This window comes from Nilaparvata lugens, chromosome 2, assembly GCF_014356525.2.
Source record: "Nilaparvata lugens isolate BPH chromosome 2, ASM1435652v1, whole genome shotgun sequence".
NCBI lineage: Eukaryota > Metazoa > Arthropoda > Insecta > Hemiptera > Delphacidae > Nilaparvata > Nilaparvata lugens.
This window is the reverse complement of record NC_052505.1, coordinates 63,167,266-63,190,329: the sequence shown is the minus strand read 5'-3', so window position 1 is coordinate 63,190,329 and position 23,064 is coordinate 63,167,266. Positions and strand designations below refer to the sequence as shown.

The 23,064-nt window shown below is 39.1% G+C and overlaps 1 protein-coding gene across 1 annotated transcript in view; it reads right to left on the bottom strand.

Moving 5' to 3' along the window:
- The window catches only part of LOC111049280 (hemicentin-2-like), a 173,848-nt gene that overhangs the window by 127,122 nt on the left and 23,662 nt on the right, over positions 1-23,064 (bottom strand). The window contains exon 2 of the mRNA XM_039422431.1: positions 3,746-3,833. Coding sequence (XP_039278365.1) covers positions 3,746-3,833 — 88 coding nt within the window. The remainder of the gene's footprint in view (positions 1-3,745; positions 3,834-23,064) is intronic.

Here is a 23,064-nt window from a genome sequence, read left to right as displayed (position 1 = left end):
TTTCATTGTGAAGGAGATGGCAGTACTGGAACGTGATGATAATTATCATGTAACAACTCATCACTACTTTTTCGAGCTACCCTACCCAGATATGCTGTTGAAAGCTAGTGCAGTGCTTGACAACAATTGTCTACATCAAGCTAAACATGGACTAAGATGGTCAGTCAAGGGAGCCGATCAACAACATCTTCCCTACAAAGCTCTGAAACCAATTGTTTGCGATATGATTGGTCGATGGCTGTCTGACAACAACTTGGGACAGTCAATCAAGATCTTTGTCTATGGATATGACACAATCGCTCAATTGGACAAGCTGCTGCAGCAGGATGATAAGGAGAATATAGAGTATGTTGACTTGATGTCACCCTACCTCTACTACAAGATACCGAACCTGGAGGAATTGTTGAGGACTAGCACTGGACATGGAAGCTACTGCCCGGAGCATTACCTACTCAGCTATGTGGAGTCTGTGCGGAAGAAGCTGACTGGATCAAGGAAGGAGCCTATGGATGCACCACTACTCTGCGCACTCAATATTGTGAACTCAACCATGATTGGATTATGAAGACAATGCTGGAAGATAGATATTTTTGTTGTAACCTTTCCATGTCAATAAATAAACATTTGATTTAATTTACTGTTTTATCATTCACTTTTACCCCACCACCATCATTATAGACTATATATATATAAGTGGAGACGTTTGTCTCTTGAACATCAGTCAATTGCTAACTGTTGACAATGTCATACTTTAAAGGTTATGTTCTGTTTGGCGAGAGCCAACGAGTACCTTTGGATACTATCTACAGTCTCAAGTATAATGAAGTAGCTGTTGTAAATTTGGATAAAGTTTATAATTGGCAAAATCAGGATGTCAAGAGTGAATTGATCTTTGATGATCGTTCATCCCGAAAGTATTGGTGTGAATTTGAATGCGGTGACAAGAGTCTAACTCTTATCAGCAACAACAGGAAGGTGACCTTTGCAGGATTCTCATACTGCAGAGATGATGGACGTGTGAAGAGATTCAGAGTTACAGAGGGCTGTTCAGGAGACCCTGCTCTACTAATAACTATCTACAGTGCTGCTTTTCGGGATACTGTACAAACTGATGGAGTATGCAGCATTTCAGAACGAGAGGAAAGGTCAGCAGAGGTCTATCAGGAGACCACAAAATATAGAAGAGGATTTTCAATGACTAATATATATATTCTGTTTTATAATAGAAAATAAATGTATATGAGAAGAATAAAAAATATGGTTTTCTTTTCTCTACCCACTACATGCAAAAATAGTCATGGTATTATCTCGTTGACAGACATTTTCAATGATGCAGGACATTTGAGTTCAGAGTTTAGAGTCCAGAGTCCAGAAGTCTGGAGTTCAAAGCCCTGAGTTCAGGGCCCCGAGTTCATATAGGTAAGAAATCATCTTGTCATGCTTTCAATGAAGGCTGTTTCAACGACCCCACTCCACCACCCGGTCATATGACCAATGACCACGCCCACCAGTGGTCAGTCAGTCAGTTCAATTACTGATCAGTCACTGTTCATATAGGTAAGAAATTATCTTGTTATGCTTTCAATGAAGGCTGTTTCAACGACCCCACTCCACCTCCCCGGTCATATGACCAATGACCACGCCCACCAGTGGTCAGTCAGTTAGTTCAATTACTGATCAGTCACTGTTCATATAGGTAAGAAATCATCTTGTTATGCTTTCAATGAAGGCTGTTTCAACAACCCCACTCCACCTCCCCGGTCATATGACCAATGATCACGCCCACCAGTGGTCAGTCAGTTAGTTCAATTACTGATCAGTCACTGTTCAACGACTGAACAGTAACTGAACAGTGACTGAACAGTAACTGAACAGTTGAACAGTGACTGAACAGTAACTGAACAGTGACTGAACAGTAACTGAACAGTTGAACAGTGACTGAACAGTAACTGAACAGTGACTGAACAGTGATTGATCAGTAACTGATCAGTAATTGAACTGAAGGACTGACCACTGGGTGGACGACCCAATTATACCATAAAGACATGATGGTCCATATGACAGGAGGAGTGAGGGTCATTGAGAATGTTCATATGTCATGTCTGAACATGGAGTGGGAGTCGTTGAAAATATCTATCTTCAATACCATTTTGATCTTTAAAGCAGCATGGCCATGTTGATCTATAGTCTCCCATGGACATCTTGATCTAGTAGGTCTACCATGGACATATTCATCTGGTGTGATCTCATTACTATACGAAAATCACCCACGTACTGGTGGCATGACTGCACAAGACACAATGTCCATTTTTTCCCCTTTTTTCCCCTTTTTTCCCTCTTTTCCCATTTATTTAGTTTGTGAGTAAAGCTGTTTATGGTTTCCTGTTCTAGAAATTGCTCCACTTCTTGACCGCATATCCTTTCCATCTAATAAAAATGAAAGCAGGATATATGTGGTGTAAATCATTTCCTGCAAACTCTATTCTTAGTCCAGATGTGAATTTGTTCTATTATGAAGTGTTTATTCCTTTCACTCTTATCAAAATTGAAACAGGATATGCGATGCAAATTATCTATGTCAATTTCCCGGGAACTCAATACTTCTATTTTTTTTCCATTTATTTCTGATTTAATGTGTTTTTAATTTTTTTTTTTTTTTTTAATTTTTTTTTTTTATTTTCTTTTCAATTATTTTTTTTTTATTTAATTTTTTTCTTTATTATTTTTTTTTTTTTTTTTTTATTTTTTTTTTTATTTTTTTTTATTTTTTTTTTTTTATTTTCTTTTCAATTATTTTTTTTTATTTTTTTAAATAATTTATTTTATTTTTTTTTGGTGACATTGAGGTTGTGGTGGTTGACCTGGATGACCTTGAGGTCAAGGTGGTTAACCTGGATGACCTTGAGGTGGGTGTGGTTGACCTGGATGACCTTGAGGTAGGTGTGGTTGACCTAAATGACCTTGAGGTGGGTGTGGTTGACCTGGATGACCTTGAGGTGGGTGTGGTTGACCTGGATGACCTTGAGGTGGGTGTGGTTGACCTGGATGACCTTGAGGTATGTGTGGTTGACCTAGATGACCTTGAGGTGGGTGTGGTTGACCTGGATGACCTTGAGGTTGGGGTGGTTGACCTGGATGACCTTGAGGTTGGGGGTGGTTGACCTGGATGACCTTGAGGTTAGGGTGGTTGACCTGGATGACCTTGAGGTAAAGGGGGAGTCTGGTGCACTTGTGCACCAGACTCCCCCTTTTATATCTACTAATCCCCGAAAAATAACCACTGAAAATGTAATTATATTCAATAGATTATCGATTTCCATATCCAACTGCTGGAAGATAATGAAATACTCATGACAATAGATCAAACAAGGTAGATAATTCTCATTGCAGAGGAGTCAATTGATTATTATCTGTGATTAAATGTCAGTTGAATGCAATGTGACTAAAACAAATCAGATGAGTAAAGACGTATTTAATCAGCAATCAGCATTATTGTTGGATCCAATAAAAGCTATATTGGTCTGAATTGAAATATGATCAATTTCCCTTCCAAAATGTCATACAGAAATCATCGTACGTTCAAAATATGTTTCTATTATACAGTTCCGTGTGTAGCCGCCTGTAAATTGGAACCTTTTTTGTTTCACAGCACATCTGCAATCAATAATCGTTCATGAATCACTCCTTTAGAAAACTAGATACTGTCTGGAAATACTGAATGTATCTTCATGAAGGAATAACTGACCAGTCTGTGTTGGCTGAGCAGAGAAGGTGAGAATGAGGCCCACCGTGCAAGGAAGCGCCATCAGCAACTGGCGGGCCCCTCTTTCCATCTGAAACCAAGCACAAAACAACCACATCAATCATTTTTCGTGTCCATAGGGAACAAACAAACAAACAAATAAACATACATACTAACAAACACACAAACAGACATTCATTTTTATATAAGTATAGATAGATAAGTATTATTTTAATAATGATATTATAAAATATGATTGCTCTAACCAACCTCATTTCTCATCATGTAACTATTGCAGCTTGAGGCGATTACAGGGAGACTGCGTTACATGTTTCCTTTCACATTTTCTTTAATTTCCCTTCTCCAAATTCAATGAATTCACGCAACGAAAAAAAACAGGAATATTCCTCTTCTGTTCCGAATTCAATTATTTCTGAAACTGGAGGTAACAGCATGAACTGAGACTTATAGGCCAGACTCATACCTTCAAAGAGAGAAACTCTTCTCATTATCTCCATCCTCTACATTTTCAATTATAGCAGTATCAACCGACTTGGAAGTCTAAATTCGATTCGGAATCCCAGGGAAGAATACCGAAGTCTTCGAAATGAATTACCCAACTTCATAGAGGCCTATACATCTATAACGAGAAAGGTCTCACCAATATCAAATTAATTACAGAATACTGAAGATTATTTTAACCTACTGCATCTTGAATGGTTGATGCGTCCTTCATTTAGGTGCACGGATGTCACCTAGCAGTATTCAAATTCAACCTGAAATAGTTTAAATATTAGGATAACCACTTTCACTGAATCTAAAACAGCTCAAAATATGCTTTACTCGAAATAACGTGGTTTTCGGTAACATAAAGAGAGCTCAGTGTTATTTATGCTAAGCCATGCCTATCATGATAGATTCATACATATTTTCAAATTAAGTATTTTGATAGGGCTAAATGAGTAGTTCAATCATTATAAAAATTGCAATTCCCTTTTTCTCTTTTCTATAGTTCTAGTTTCGAGCACCAATGGCATTTTCAAATGTAGAATTTTTTTCAGTAAACAAATAAATACATATTTATCGATATCGATTCAATAATAATCAGGGAAGCAGATTGACTGAAGGAGTTCAAAGATAATATAATACGTTTTGAAATGAAGTTCGTCGATTGATGAGGTATTTTGGTATGAGAGCAACAATTGCAACAACTCAGTACTTGATGGTGTTGGGACCAATGCGCTTAGAACACGCGATTGTACACCTATTATCATTATCGTGAATATTACTCTTGTCAATCTACTGATAGGATCGAGTAAACATACCGCCAACTCCGATAAAAACGATTATTTACTCTCCGTATCGTTTACTCATGACACATTCTAGCTTAAATAACACATAATAGGAGCTTATAAAGAGTGAGAAAGTCTTTGTTCTTCGCTTTTTCTAGAGAGTCAATGTCAGAAGATTTTGTTTCTGTTTTCAAAACAACGTGTCCTCCTATCATCACTATCGATTAAAAAATTTTGAGCACTTGGTGATGAACCTATCGGAGTATCAACAAGTAATATGGTTCAGCTATTGATTTAAAAAAAAAACTAATAAGGACTATTGCAAATGTTTCAAAAGATTTGTAGAAATCATGAGAAGAGAAAGTTATCAGTCTTTAAGAAGAGCAATTATTTTGAATAATTTTCTACTTTCATGTAAGAAGCCTATTCAGATATGTAGTACAAAATATCCATGAGTATGTTAATGACCATATCCAGCACGTACTGCTATTATATATTAGGCATTCCCAATATCAAAATTGAATTCAACTGTTGTGGTTTTCCTGAATCACTCGAATTGAACTGCGGGTTAAAAAATTAATAATAAATTATTCACTTTCCGATTTCATTAAGGGGGAAGTTCGTGTTCCTACAGAAACCAATCCAAATTATTTTCATTTTCTATTGATGAGATGTCCCTAACTAGATGCCCTATGCCTATACATTGACATAATGTTGCAGACTATCCTCAAGAATCAAATCTGTGTTGTAATTCACAAAGAAAAAATTTAAATTCATATAAACTCATAAATCATAGCTACAGGAATCACAATAGAGAAAATTGATTATTCGGATCTGGATTAATATAAATACGATTGCTCCTGCAATAATAATATTCTTCTATCAAACATCAAAAGCTATTTCGTCAATCACAAACGATTTTCATCATTATAGTTGAGTCTAGCGTAACATCAATAAACTGAACTACTGCTTAATCATTGTTTCTTGGAAGCTTAGAAGAAAATGAATTGAATTTCCAAGATATTTCTGAAGGAAGATATAGCTGGCTAGAGGCAAAGCTGGTTAGAGTTCTATATCGATTAGTTTATAGATAGATTATTGAGAATTGAAAATGGAAATCGAGAAGTTGAAGCGAGCTGTCAAATTTATTGGAATTTCACTCGCTCCCTGGCTGCAGATAATTATTTTCAGAAAAAGTTCTCTGGTGAAATGAGTTCTACATGAAAGAGTATCAGATTGGATGTAGTGGAAGTCTTTATTGATCTCGAAATGGAGAAACTTATGGTTGAAGAACTATTCCTCATCCGGAAATGGATACATACCATACGTAGCTTCTTCTCTGCAATATAAGAGTATTAATGTGAAAATTGATGAGTAAAATAGGTCATCATCCCCATCCATATTACTCATGTTCCACTCATCCATTAGTATTAGTATTCTGCCAGCTATTTTTTATATATATTTATGTTTTCTATTGAAGATGACTTTCTCTCAAATACAAGTGTATATTATTCTTCTATGAAAAATAGTTTGTTGCTTGCATTGTTATTGGGATGAAAATATTTGATAGAGCAGAAATTTTTATTTTCGATACAATACATGAAAGAGAATGAACATCCATTTTCAGAATACAGTGATGCTGATTTTCATTAATAGAAATCATAGAATTGACTTACAATTTTTTTCTATTTTCATTCCATTCGAAACAGTTTAGAGTATAATTATTTATCTCATTATCAAGTGTCAAAATCAATCATTATTTCGAATAAAACAAATATCAATGCAAAATCCTCATTTATTCAATTCTGATAGAATAGCACATATATCTTTCGATACTCATCACATTTCTCATCCATCGATAAGTTTTTTTTTTCAATCAATTTTATCAAAATCAACACAATATAGAAGAAATCAGAACACAAAAAAATAACAATCAAAAATAAATTTCTAATAAAATACAAAAACAGGCTTCATGGTGGGGTGTGCTGAAAAGAAAGAAAGGAGGAAAAATACCTAGCCACCAATGGTTTTCCATGTAATAGGCAGGTAGACGGTATGAAAGTAAGGAATGAACGGTGAAAAGGAGTAGAAAAGGGAAGTATTGGAGAAAAAAGTAGAAAAAATGTGCAAAAATTGTAAGCGAGTCTACTCTCAGTTTAGTCGGCCAGGTTGGTCTAGTGGTCGGCGACTTTACAACCTTATTGTTGCTAACCAACTGCAAACAAAACTGATTCATGTGTTACAATCCCGACGGTGGCATGTGCATTTAATCATCTTATCTATTACTCATCCACTTTCATTATATGGTCACCCACACACAGACAAAAGGATTAGCCTATGTGGGCATTATCCGAAATAAAAAAATCATGACTGATAAATTAAATGTGGCACGCTCTCCTACTCAATCCTTCTTTACAACTCAACTATAGCTGGATATAATTTGTTGAGGAAATGATGATTCTTGAGAATTGATTCCACATACAAGGAATTATAAGCGCTGAACATTCTTAAATCCATTATCATGCTACTCAGGACTGGTCTTGTTACAGCATGTTTATAGCTTCTCCACAACTCATTCAGTTTCCCTTTTATTCATTCAAAGCTGTAGTTTATTTGAATAGGCTGGTCCACTTATCACAGGATTCTACTCCACCGTAATCCATACACGTTCCCTGGCATTCGGCTCCCAAACGGAAATTATTATCATGATGCGGGAAGAGTTAGTGAAAATATGCACTCGGGTCTAGGCTCTTTTCCGCTTTCCATAATATAGTGAGGTTGGTAAATTGCTTGTAGGATTACTGGCAAGGCACGACGTAACACATAAACATAGAGATAATACTGCAAAAATCTCAGCGAGCGTCCATTTTGGATTTGCTTCCATTGCCACTTATCCAGCTGAATTCTCAGCCGCACCTCTATTCCCATCAGACGCTTCTTCTCTTCCCTTTCCTTCCTCCCTCCATCAACAAGCCTGAATAGACAACAAGATTGATGTGCTACTTGTTAGACACCAGCTCGGCTGAAGCTTATAAATTGTACAGCCTAAGTACACAACGGTCATGTATCTTGCACCCCCAACCATCCAACTCAGCATCCAACCACTCACCTTTTGCCCTATCAACTGTTTTCTTTGCATTTCCTCTGCGACTCACTTTCCCGAGCAACTAAACTCATTTCAGCCCCCTTCACTGTAATGTCTCAGCTTCTATATTTCATCAGAACATCCTGAGGATGATACTTTTTTGCATTAAAAACGGATGAGTTACATTGATAGTCAATCAACCAACCAACTAGGTAGTCAACCAAACAACTATGTAGTCAACCAAACAGCTAGGTAGTCAACCAACCAACTAGGTAGTCAACCAACCAACTAGGTAGTCAACCAACCAACTAGGTAGTCAACCAAACAACTATGTAGTCAACCAAACAACTAGGTAGTTAACCAACCAACTAGATAGTCAACCAACCAACTATTTAGTCAACCAACCAACTAGGTAGTCAATCAACCAACTAGGTAGTCAACCAACCAAATAGGTAGTCAACCAGCCAACTAGGTAGTCAACCAACCAGCTATGTAGTCAACCAAACAACTAGGTAGTCAATCAATCAACTAGGTAGTCAACCAACCAACTATGTAGTCAACCAACCAACTAGGTAGTCAACCAACCAACTAGGTAGTCAACCAAACAACTAGGTAGTCAACCAAACAACTATGTAGTCAACCAAACAACTAGGTAGTCAACCAACCAACTAGGTAGTCAACCAACCAACTAGGTAGTCAACCAAACAACTAGGTAGTCAACCAACCAACTAGGTAGTCAACCAGCCAACTAGGTAGTCTACCAAACAGCTATGTAGTCAACCAAACAACTAGGTAGTCAACCAACCAACTAGGTAGCAACCAACCAACTATGTAGTCAACCAACCAACTAGGTAGTCAACCAAACAACTAGGTAGTCAACCAACCAACTAGGTAGTCAACCAACCAACTAGGTAGTCAACCAAACAACTATGTAGTCAACCAAACAACTAGGTAGTCAACCAACCAACTAGATAGTCAACCAACCAACTAGGTAGTCAATCAACCAACTAGGTAGTCAACCAACCAAATAGGTAGTCAACCAAACAACTATGTAGTCAACCAAACAACTAGGTAGTCAATCAACCAACTAGGTAGTCAACCAAACAACTATGTAGTCAACCAAACAACTAGGTAGTCAACCAACCAACTAGGTAGTCAACCAACCAACTAGGTAGCAACCAACCAACTATGTAGTCAACCAACCAACTAGGTAGTCAACCAAACAACTAGGTAGTCAACCAACCAACTAGGTAGTCAACCAAACAACTATGTAGTCAACCAAACAACTAGGTAGTCAACCAGCCAACTAGGTAGTCTACCAAACAGCTATGTAGTCAACCAAACAACTAGGTAGTCAACCAACCAACTAGGTAGTCAACCAACAACTAGGTAGTCAATCAACCAACCAACTAGGTAGTCAATCAACCAACCAACTAGGTAGTCAACCAACCAACTAGGTAGTCAACCAACCAACTAGGTAGTCAACCAAACAACTATGTAGTCAACCAAACAACTAGGTAGTTAACCAACCAACTAGATAGTCAACCAACCAACTAGGTAGTCAATCAACCAACTAGGTAGTCAACCAACCAAATAGGTAGTCAACCAAACAACTATGTAGTCAACCAAACAACTAGGTAGTCAATCAACCAACTAGGTAGTCAACCAAACAACTATGTAGTCAACCAAACAACTAGGTAGTCAACCAACCAACTAGGTAGTCAACCAACCAACTAGGTAGCAACCAACCAACTATGTAGTCAACCAACCAACTAGGTAGTCAACCAAACAACTAGGTAGTCAACCAACCAACTAGGTAGTCAACCAAACAACTAGGTAGTCAACCAACCAACTAGGTAGTCAACCAGCCAACTAGGTAGTCTACCAAACAGCTATGTAGTCAACCAAACAACTAGGTAGTCAACCAACCAACTAGGTAGCAACCAACCAACTATGTAGTCAACCAACCAACTAGGTAGTCAACCAAACAACTAGGTAGTCAACCAACCAACTAGGTAGTCAACCAAACAACTATGTAGTCAACCAAACAACTAGATAGTCAACCAACCAACTATATATTTATAGTCGACCAAGCCTCACCGATTGATAATAATTTATTTTTTGCGTTAAACCTTTCATTCACTTAAAAACCATCCATACTCATTACTCATATTTTGGATAGTTGAAATTAATGAGATATATGAATTAGTAAATTTTTTTGTCTCAAGAACAAAAAATCTGCAATGACAGTTGTTATCCTATTATATTAAGCAAGCAATTTCTGTATGTCTGTTTATATTTTTATATCTGGTTATTTTCAAATCTGGTTATCTAGTTATTTATGTTCAATGGATCTCGAAAAAGGCTCTAACGATTTTCACGAAATTTGGAACATAGTAGGGTTATGAGATAAAAATTCGATTGCACTAGGTCTCATCCCTGGGAAAACTCGCTGAAGGACATTGAAAGGATAATTCATCCTTGGAAGAACAGATGATAATTTCGTCGTCTGTCGATAACAGAAGATGCGTGTGCCTGTGTGGGAGATCAGCTGTGTAATCATTCAATCAGCTTACCGTATCTAGCGAGAAATATTATCTAGAAATTTTAATAGACTGTAGCAAAACAACCTGATTTGTTGACATGACATGCTTTATCACTCTAAATTTGAGTATATTCAAATATTCAAAGTTAATCATTTTTTTACAGTTTTAAGTGATTATTGAGTGTTATTTTGTTATTCAATTTTGTTTGTAAACAATCTAAATTATGACTTTTCTGTTTTTAAATATTTTGACTGAAAATTGGACCTGAATTCAAGTGTATGAAACATAACCTACTTTTTGGACCATTCATCGTGTATAAATAAAAATTCGGGGAAGAAACAGTTTTGGGCTGTGCCTGTTTGTCCTTCCCCAATCGTTTTGAAGAATTGTGTTCTGTTTATCTTCTATATAATTAGGGAGAGTAGGGTTGTGTTTGTTTGTGTGTTCGTGTGTTCGTTTGTTCGTTTGTTCGCATCAAGACATGTCAACTTGTGGATTGCATACCGGAAATGATTCAGATCTCCAAATCTTGCACATAGATTCTGAAAATATCAATCTCGTGCACCTGGAAGCACAAATTTTAATTTTCCTTCTAGATTTTTCAAAATAATTAATGTTCAAATTTCATTAGGCCTAATGGTACATTCGATTTCATTAAAAAATCACCAAATCATATGGTCGAAATTGAAAAAGGAACATCTGTTTCTATATTGCTTTCTACCTGAAAAACATAGTTTTGGAACTTCGTTTTCCTGATGCAATGTTTAGACCTACACGTGGCATAGATTATTAATTTTTCAGCTAGAACAATTTTTGAGACAAAGTGCTAAATAAACGTCTACAGTTTTATCAATACTGTATCGACAATATGAAAACGCATGCAGTTAATATGTTTTTGAATGAAGGTGTTGTTATTTTCATAAAGAAATTATATTCTTCCATTTTCATTTAATTGAAATTTCAAAATTATTCGAGCCCTGATAGAATGACTGACTCACTGTACACTTAGTCGAAAATTTAAATATTGGAATGAGGGGTATTTTGGCAAGCTGAGCAAAAGAATAAGGTCATATACACCTTTTCGTTATATCTTCAAATGAAAAATGAGTTTTGTGGGTTGTCAAAACTCCCTCTGAAAGGGGAACTATTCAACTTATTCTATCTTTTAGTGAAATAACAATGATCATCCATCCATGTATCATCTTCTATACTATAATAAAGGAAAGAACTGGATTATAAACGTAGCCTATACAGGTGTAAAGTATAGGGAAATAATGTTTGACGCATTATCACGTCAGAACTACTGGACTGATTAACTTGAAATTTTGCATAACCATTAGATTCTTGCTTAACCGAGGGTGGTTATAGACCAATTTTAAATTCTTCAAGATTTTATTACATCAAGTTTTCAGTTTGTCAAGTTTTCGAGTTTTCAGCAGAAGATTTCTCTTAAAAGGAAAATTAGAAAATAAGTATGATTGGGGATCCTTTTCGAATGATAAAAACAGGTTTTCCGTCACACCCAAATTTTTTCCGCCATTCTGAATCCAACTTCTTTTTTTAATTGAAAGGTGGTCATACTCATTTACTTGAAATGGAGCATATAAATTCTTAATCAACCGAGGATTCTTATAGGCCTATTTTTAATTCTTCTAGATTTCATTACGTCAAGTTTTAAGAAAGACCCTTGCGAAGCACGGGTTACCTGCTAGTCAATCAATAAATAACGAGCGAAGCTCGGTGCCCCCATATTATAATATAAGACAGACATATCTTCACAAAAATAACAGTATTCCACTTTCTTGTATTACTTTTTCACATGGCTTAACTTTCCTATTCAAGCCTTCTCCATTGTAATGTGTACTGTCACTCATACTGATATTCCAATGCCAGATTTACTCGTAACATATTTACATATCGGAAGATATGTATTCTCCGCATTACCGTAGGAAATGAATTGCATTGACAATCAACTAAGACAAGTGTAACTTTATTCATCAGCTTTTCATCTTCCAAGGCATTCAATTCCAGTCTCGAAGGAACGACTATCTACATGTCAGTCGAAAATCATCCTTCATTCCTTAGTAGCCCGCTAAAACATAGATAATGTAGTAAAATACCATAATGATTGTAGAAAATACAATAATTCAGCTTGCTAGAACTTCACTCGAATTCCATCAATTCTATATTGCGATTTCAACAGGTGGGAGGATTATACTGATGAGTTGAGTTGAATTTTTTACCTCATTTATAGAGAATTACTCCAAAAATTACAATTTTGTTTCTATTATGAGGGAGAATTTCGGGTCACTTAAATTTGACCATACTCAATGATCGATTTATATTCAATATTGTTGGATAAGTACTGAAATGGAACTGGAAAACGATTGTGGTGACGCCCTTTAGCGTATTTAGATTAAGTCTAGTTTTAAATTAGTTTTAAGTTTAGCGGTTTGTAGTGGCGAGGCCGGCAGCTGCTGCGCCCTAGCGGATAAGTTAGTATTTAGATTATTCTATCGCATAATCGCCAGTTGAATTGTTCAGCTCGTGTCGGACGGTGAAAAAACAGGATCGTGGCTGTTTTTTTCGATTGTTGCCGTTGAAATTAAATTTTACACGTTCGTCGTTGTGTTAAAATTATTATCGATATATTAACTGTCCCAAGTTGGGGAAAAGTACAGTTTTTCCTTGTTATTTGTGAATATATATATTGAAATATTCAACTAGTGTGATCGGACTTTGAATTGTACAGCAGTGTAAAGTAATAGTCAAATATAGTAAAGTTATCTTCCAAGCAATTTTCGGACTGATCAGTAATTAAATTGATGCCAGAATTAACATACATCGGATAGGGGTAGCAGATGTACAAGAGAAGCCAACACCTTTTCCCGACTCCGTCTTGTCCTGCCACAAACCTAATTCCAATTCCTGGAGTAAGTTGGTATTTAGTATTTGAAGAAAACTACTTGCTGGTGAGTAACCAAATAAGTCACTTCTGGTATAAATTTAATGCTGGAAATATTACTAACTACATTCAATCTATTAATTATTGCTCTCTTTATTCTAGCATATTATCATTCAATATTTTGCTCTTTTAAATTTATCGACAGTCCTCTGCTCTCGTTTGTAATTTGGGCTATCCATTATGTTCCTGCCGGACTCGGATATGAACCCAATTGTTTCGAATTTGTATTTTTTTTCATGCTAGAATTATTCTGCGTTACAATTCTGAGTCCGTATTGTACAATTATTTTCTTGTTAGAGAAAGCTGCATGTCAGCGATTGTCGACTCCTTTCATTCAGCACAGTTGCTAGCCTTGCGTTCAAGCAATGCTTATCGCATTATCGCAATACAATGGACTTGTTTGTTTCAGATAAGTTATCTGTTTTGTCCAGTTGTAATAATAACTTGTTCATCGAATCGTTTTCTATTCTATTGAAAAATTAAACTGAATTACAATGGCAACTGCTTCCAATGAGCCGAAGCTGTCTTCGCCAACTGAGGTATCATTGCGAATAAATAAAGCAAAATTAACTCAGCTATTTTCAAGAGTTCAAAGATGTTATGATTTAGTTAAGGATGTAGGAACTAATAAAAAAGTTGCTAGTCAATTCCTCACATTGCATAGATTGATTCCAAATACTGTTATTGAATATGAAAAAACTGAACTTCTTATCAATGAATTAGAATTATGTTTGAATGATCAATTCAATCCAGCATTCAATGACAGTTACTTGGTTATGGTAGCGAAAATATATGAAACAGCTGAACTTCTTCAAAAAATTAATTCAGCGCCTACTGTGAAAGTGCAATCGGCACCGACAACCTCACCTACTACTGTGTCAAATGAATTACTATTACCGAAAATTGAGTTAGCGAAATTTAGTGGTCGTCAGTCCGAATGGGCTGTCCTTTATGAGTTATTCAAAAATCTCGTTCATGAAAATAAAGCATTGTCTGACCAACAAAAAATTCAATATTTAACATCAAAACTTACAGGTGAAGCATCCAATATTTGTAGGCATCTCCCTACCGTAGCTGCTAACTATAGTATTATTTGGAATGCTTTAGTTAATCGCTATAATAATCCAAGAGCTCAGTTGGAAACCTATTTCGATGAGATTTTTCAATTCAAAGGGCTTAAAGTAGAAAGCAGGGAAGGTTTGACTTCGGAATTGGACCGATTTTGTAACTCTGTTACTGCTGTAAAAAGATTGAAAAATAATGGGCTTGACGATGCTATATTCTTACATTTTGGTTTGAGAATTCTTGATACTGTAACTCGTAGAGAATTTGAATCATCTCATAGAGATAAAGAGGAGCCCACTTATAAAGACTTTGTAAGTTTCATTGAAAAACAAGTTCGATCATTGTCGATTGATAAAAATAAGGGTGATAGTTTTCATAGTGGAAAAGCGTTAGAGGGCTCATCAAACTCCAAGAATTTCGCAATTCAGTCAGGAGATAAAATTCCTAGTGATAGTCGGGGAAAATCTCAATGTATAAGCTGTAAGGGGAGTAAACATAAGTTGACAGATTGTGAGTCATTTTTGAAACTCTCGCCATGGAATAGATTTCGTCTCATAAAAGAGAAGTCTTATTGTCTAAAATGTTTAGTGAGAGGTCACTCAGCTCGTGAGTGTAAAAGCAATGCTTCCTGTACTCAATGCAAAAATTCACATCATACGTTGTTACATTTCGATTTCAAAAATCAATCTGAAGAGAGTGGTGTTAGTTGTTGTAGTACTAAATTGGTAAACAATGAGTCTGAAAATGATAAAACTATTGTTTTATTGTCTACTGCTATCGTTCTGATCAGAAATAAGAGAGGGCAAGAATGTCCCCTGCGATTTCTCATCGACTCTGGTAGTGAGAAGAATTTTGTAACTTCTCGTGCGTGTCGTCAGCTAGGCTTGTATATTAAACCTGTCTATTCAACTGTCACTGGGTTTGGCGGTCAATCAAGCAAGGTTCAAGGTCGAGCGTCGTTCACAATTCGTTCTCACGCTGACACTACATTTTCGTTTGTTGTTGATGCGTTGGTAGTTGAAAAAATACTTGACAGATTACCATCTCGTGAAGTTGATGTGTCTAAGTTGTCCTACTTGAAATCATTGAAATTGGCGGATGATAAATTTTTCAATTTTTGGATGGTATTTTGGGTGCCGAATTCTTTCCCGATCTTATCAATAATTACCAATCTCATCAAGAGGTAGGTTCAGTCAAATTAGTTGACAGTAAACTGGGTTTTATTGTTATGGGTCGAGCTCCAGTTTTGAACTCGTCACAAAATAAACAATTCAATAATTGTTTGCTCGTCTCTAGTCCACCTTTGAATGACCTAGTACAGAGGTTTTGGGAGGTTGAAGATTGTCCTAAATCGGGGAATGATCTTACACCTGCCGAGTTGGATTGTGAAAATAATTTTCGTTCGTCTGTTCGTCGTTTGGAATCAGGTCGATTCGTGGTATCCTTGCCGTTTGAAAAATCAGCTGATTGTTTGGGTGATTCATATTCTATGGCTAAACGGAGATTGACAAATTTGGAAAATCGTCTCGCTCGCTCCGAAGATATTAGGATCGCATACGACGAAATAATGTTGGATTATTTGCGCCAAGGGCACATGACCTTGATTGAGGATCAGGAAAATAAACAGGGGTATTATATTCCTCACCACGCAATAGTAAAGGCTCGTAGTACTACTACACCTGTAAGAATCGTTTATGATGCAAGCGCTAAAACTACGACTGGTTTGTCATTGAATTCGATTCTCCATGTTGGTCAGAAGTTACAGACGAACATTTTCGTGTTGCTATTGAATTTTCGTCTTTTTGCAATTGGAGTGACAGGTGATTTGAAACAGATGTATCGTCAAATATTTGTGAGTGAATCTTGCCGTGAACCGTGAATTTCAGCGGGTGTTATGGAGATTTTCGGTAGACGATCCTGTTGAAACCTATGAAATAAATTGTGTTGTATTTGGTATCACTTCCTCTCCGTACTTGGCTTTGAGAACTATCCATGAGTTGATTGAGAGGGAAGGCGATAATTTTCCGGATGCTAAAGCTCGCATTCCTACAGATATGTTCATGGACGATTTGGTAATGTCTGTCCCTTCTGTAAGTGACGCGAAAAAATGTGTAGTCAGGCCAAAGAGCTGTTAAAGCTGGTGGATTTGAATTGACTAAGTTTGCGTCAAATTCGGAGGAGCTGATGACAAGTCTCAATGATAGTGAAGGTCCTTGTTGTCCAAAGAATTCAATATCGAAAATTCATTAGCCATATTAGGTCTAGAGTGGCAACCATTTTCCGATCTTGTTTCGTTTTTTCGTCTCACAGGGTCACTCTATTGCCACAAAATGGAATATATTATCCGCTGTGGCGCGAATCTATGATCCTCTAGGACTAGTGGCTCCTCTCACGTTGTTTTTGAAATGTCTTATAAAAGAATTATGGCGTATTGGTTCAGATTGGGATGAAAAACCGCCTGATTCTATTGCATCTCAGTGGGAGATATGTCAAACAGAATTTCAATCTTTGTCGAATTTGTCCATTCCTCGTCACTTAGGAGTATTTGTTGGTTCCAAGATTACATTAATTTGTTTTTGCGATGCAAGCCAGTCTGGCCATGGAGCTGTGATCTATTTGAAATCACAGGAAGAAGATGGTAGTTCTTCAACAGTAACGCTGCTGTGTGGAAAATCAAAGGTTGCACCGAGTAAAACTCTATCAATACCGAGATTGGAATTGTGCGCTGCGCTTCTCCTAGTCAATCTACTTGAAGCTACCCTCTCTGTCCTCGAACTTTGTTGTAAAATCGTCCGAGTTGTCGCTTTGTCGGACTCAACTGTTGTTCTCCATTGGATAAGAGGTTCGCCGTCGCGTTGGCAAACGTTCGTGGCTAATCGAGTCTCGAAAATTCAAAACTCACGCATCGATTGTTGGATGCATGTTTCTGGTGAGGAAAATCCAGCCGATTGTTTATCACGTGGTCTTAACCAATGGATCTCATTAATCACGAGACATGGTGGACAGGACCCCACTGGTTGACTATGGAGGAAAATCACTGGCCTGTAAAATTTGAAATTGAAGAAATAGATTGTCCACCTGAAATGAAATCTTCAAATGTTGTCACGGTGGTTCAATCTGAAAGTGTTTCAGATAATGTAATATATAATTTGATTGAGAAATGCTCTGACTATCAACGTTTGCTTCGTATCATGATACTAGTATTGAAGGCAGTGCGAATATTGCCGAAAGCAGGTGAACTGGAATTCGATGCGGCGGAGAGATATTTGTGTAGAGTCGTACAGAGAATTCATTTTTCACGTGAGCTTGTTCAACTAAAAAAGGGTGAAGATTGTGCCCCCAAATTTCAGCGTTTGTCACCGTTTATAGACAAGGAGTTAATTCGAGTTTGTGGTCGTTTGCCGAACTCAGACATGGATTTTGACAGCTGTCACCCTATTGTCTTGCCTAAGATCCTTTCATCACCCTTCTTGTCGATCATTATCATCGAAAAAATTGTCATGCTGGTCCTCGTCTATTAATGTCGTTAATAAGACAGAGGTTCTGGATATTTCCTGCTTGTGTGGTCATTCGGAGTCGTATTCAAAAATGCAATAGGTGTTTCCAATGTCGGCCTAGCGTAACACCTCCCAAAATGGGTGATTTGCCTGCATGCAGGGTACTCCAGAGTAAACCGTTTGGACAGTGTGGTGTTGATTACTGTGGGCCTGTACGCATCACAATGGCTCGACGCAGAAATCCACTCATCCTCAAAGCATACATTTGTCTATTTGTTTGTATGTCAACAAAGGCTGTGCACATAGAATTGGTTTCTGATTTATCTACGCCGATGTTTCTTTCAGCATTTCGCCGATTTTTATCTCGACACGGACCTTGCCGTGTAATTTATTCCGATAATGGTACAAATTTTGTTGGTGCGCATGCACAGCTGGTACAGTTAGCGAAATTATTGGATTCGTCGGAATTTCAAAATACAATTACTAATGAGCTGGCTGATTATCGAGTGGATTGGAAATTCATTCCCGCTGCTTCCCCAAATTTCGGTGGAATTTGGGAAGCCAACATAAAATCGGTCAAGTCGCATTTGATAAAGGTGATTGGCGATCAATTATTGACCTATGAGGAGATGAATACTGCGTTGGTTCAAGTGGAGGCGGTGTTGAACTCTCGGCCGTTGTGCCCTTAGAGCGAGGATCCGAACGAACCTCTCGCCTTAACTCCGGCTCATTTTTTGAAGTTGACACCGTTGACGGCTTTTCCAATGAAGGATGTGACCGACATTCCCGTCAATCGTCTCACTCGTTACGAACTCATCGACCAGCTTGTTCAATCGTTTTGGAATAGGTGGAGAAAGGAGTATCTCCATGAATTACAAGTACGTGGAAAGTGGTCCAAGACATCACCTCCTCTCACTGTTGGAACGGTTGTGATAGTGGATCAGCCTAATCTACCCCCATTGAAGTGGCCTCTATGAATCATTGAGGAAGTGTTTCCTGGAGCCGATGGTGTCATACGTGTGGCAGTAGTATGTTTAGTTACTGGTCGTTTCAAACGTCCTGCCACCAAATTGTTTCCATTGCCCACACAATAATTCTTAGGATAAGAATTATTGTTCGTTTTTTTTTGTGTTAGCATTTTTCTTTTGTCGTCTTATTTTTTTCTTTCGGTTTGTTTTGTTTTGTCTAGTTTTGGGCCAAAGTCGTGGCTGAAAACTACGTTTCAGGGTGGGGGGAATGGTGACGCCCTTTAGCGTATTTGGATTAAGTCTAGTTTCAAATTAGTTTTGAGTTTAGCGGTTTGTAGTGGCGAGGCCGGCAGCTGCTGCGCCCTAGCGGATAAGTTAGTATTTAGATTATTCTATCGCATAATCGCCAGTTGAATTGTTCAGCTCGTGTCGGACGGTGAAAAAACAGGATCGTGGCTGTTTTTTTCGATTGTTGCCGTTGAAATTAAATTTTACACGTTCGTCGTTGTGTTAAAATTATTATCGATATATTAACTGTCCCAAGTTGGGGAAAAGTACAGTTTTTCCTTGTTATTTGTGATATCACGTCCACCCTGAGTAGCTTCAGAGGTGGGTGATTGATACCCAGGTGTTGCTCCTGGATGACTTTGCTCAGTCGTAATGTGGGCGGGGTAAGGAGGCAAGTCGAAGTTCCTCTTCCTTCTTCTTTGTGCCTCAGCTGGCGTGAACAGCACCTCCTGGTGCTTCTGACGGCGTGAAGGTCGCTCTCTTCTCTGATGACACCACTTTGATGTAATTTTGTATCGGCCTTACGGCCTCGGTTCCGCTCCAGTGGAGTAGGAAAAGGAAGGACAGACAGGATAGGGACGGCAGACAACAGTCCGCTGTGCCCTGGGGAAAAGGAAGAATAGGGACGGCAGACAACGGTCTGCTGTGCCCTGGGGGGAATGGAAGGTCAGGGACGGCAGACAACGGTCCGCTGTGCCCTGGGGAAAAGGGAGAATAGGGACGGCAGACAACGGTCCCCTGCGCCCTGGGGAGAAGGAAGAATAGGGACGGCAGACAACGGTCTGCTGTGCCCTGGGGAAATGGGAGGACAGGGATGGCAGACAACGGTCCGCTGTGCCCTAGGGAGATGGGAGGACAGGGACGGCAGACAACGGTCCGCTGTGCCCTGGGGGAATGGAAGGTCAGGGACGGCAGACAACAGTCTGCTGTGCCCTGGGGAAAAGGGAGGACAGGGACGGCAGACAACGGTCCGCTGTGCCCTAAGGAGATGGGAGGACAGGGACGGCAGACAACGGTCCGCTGTGCCCTGAGGGGAATGGAAGGTCAGGGACGGCAGACAACGGTCCGCTGTGCCCTAGGGAGATGGAAGGTTAGGGACTTACGGCAGCCAAGGGGCCGCTGTACCAGGACAGGAGGTCGGGGACGTACGGCAGCCAACGGGCCGCTGTACCAGGAGCAGGAAGGTTGTGAGCGGAATGCTGTGGTCTGGGGCTCGTCCGGCGTTTAAATACTCCCCCAAAGTGGAGGGGATGGAGTTGTGCCGCTGCCAGAGGCGGTGGAAATCGTCTCGATGCGCGGAAGATGGTGCGCCATCGGTACCTTCCTTATCTCCGCGGTCGGCTAGCTTTGCTGATAGCCGAGCATCTTTCAATAATATTATTAACTACTTTCTCATCACAATTTTACTTTGTGACACCCCACTCCTACTTGGGGGGGGGGGGGTCGGAGCCCTCTATGGCACCACCTTGAAAGGCGTGAGCCATCTAGGCATCACCTTAAGAGGTGTACAGCTCTCAGGCATCACCTTTAGAGGTGTATGCCGCTTAGGCATCACCTTTAGAGATGTATGCCACTGCCTATGGGCATCAACTATGCCTGGTCTACGGGCACATATTCACGCCGTCCATCCGGTAATTGGATTTTTATACGTGGCTTGCCAGCCCGTTTGCGCTTACCATGTGTCGAGACTCGGTTACAGAGCACTGGATCCTTCCTCCTTGAGGGACCTGGTGTGGGTTCCTGGGACGGTTGGACTACTTCATTGATAGTTGCACACTGCGTTGGCTCTCCTACGGCCATATCCGTTGGGGAGTGTATTGACTCCTCCACATCCATGATAGTAGGGGTGGTATTGACTCTTTCACATCCATGACAGGGAGGTGTGGTATTGTCTTTTCCACATTCCTCTCGGAGTTACCACTTGTGTTGGTGGCTGGGGCATGAATCGTGGCCCGCCATTCAGAGTCAGACATCTCATCCTTGTGATCCATCACTATGTTGCCCCAGGACTCTTGCCTTGGAATATAGGACAATTCCGCCTTGCTATCTATCAATCAAGGCATCAAGTTTGACTCCATTCAAACTAACCTGCTTGAACATCCTTCTGTTGCAACTCTTGTTCTCCCGAGATTTAGAGTCTACAGCCGCTATCGTTGGGACTGATGTTGTCTTAGTCCTCAATAAGAGCGATAGCGACATAATTTGCTGACTTGAAGGATTCAATTGGGGAGGATCCCACTCTACCTCTCTCATGAATGTATGAATATTCACTTTATTTTCACGCATGAATTCCATGCCTAATAGCAACTCTTGTCCAAGTCCATCCAGTATAGACGCCACTAGTGGAACTGTGATTTGTCCTATTGTTATGTTAGTTGTCACCTTCCCATTCAAGAGGGTAGACCGTCCATCAGCTAATATTGCGTGGTGATATGTTGATTCTTTCCGTATCATCCCTATTTTCCGGAGGACTTCATAGACCTCGTTACTCATATAATTGGCTTCAGCACCTGTATCTAGCAACGCTTGGCACTTTCTACCACCGATTGTCACAGTAATGAATAGTCTGTTGTCCCTTGATGACTCTTCAATCACAGGAATCCTTTGTGCCGTTCGCATCACTGCTGTCTTGTTTGGAATCTTATTCTCCTTTTGCTCATCACAGGCACATTCCAGTGCTCTCTTTCCGCACCTTTCACATGGCAGGATTTCGGGACAGTTTGATCTCCAGTGCCCCGGTCTCTTGTATTGCCCACACATGGGTTCAGACTCACTAAGAGATGGTCTGTTACTAGTAGGGGTTATAACTGTCTCAACCTTGAGCCTTGTAATCTTTTTCGTGTCCTCAATCATGTGAACTCTCGAATTCTGTCTATTCTGTTTCTCCTCTGCTTTTATTTGTTCATACTCCCTCGCGAATTTTTCCAATTCGTTGATACTATGAACATCTGATTGCCGAATATACAATTTGTACTGTGGGAGGAGATTCTTATACACTCTCTGTAATTTATTCTCGTCTGTAAAACCTCCTCGACGCCTCATGAGTGTCAGTACATCTTCGAGAAATTCGTCAAACGATTCACCTTCTCTTTGCTTCCTTGCCTGAATTAGATTCTCGAGGTCCTCCTCATAGGTAAGTGGGTAGTAGCGTGATCTGAAATCTTTCACAAAATTGTCCCATGATTTCCACTGGTCACGACGATTACGCATCCATAGAGTAGCTTTACCAACTAGTAATTCAGGAAGGGCAACTAGTAGTTGGTTGCCAGTAAGCCCATAGGCTTGTTGTAGCTCGTCTAGCCTTTCTAGAGAACTGGGAGCATCTGATTGGCCATCAAAAGACAGTCTCCAGCTTCTTACTTTGTCACATACCGCCCCTGGGTCCATGAGGGGGTTTGTGTGAATGTTCGTTCCAACTTCAGCATGAGTACCTGTTGCTGAGTGTCCAGATTCCTCACTGCTTCCGCTCACTATTCCGGGTCTTGGGCTGGGATAACGTACAGCCATCTTCTTATGTTGTTCTACTAACAACCTTCTCAACTCAACAAGTGTTCCAGATGACACTATGCCCCAATCTTGTAGAAGATTAAAAGCTCCATCCTTTTTCAATCTATAG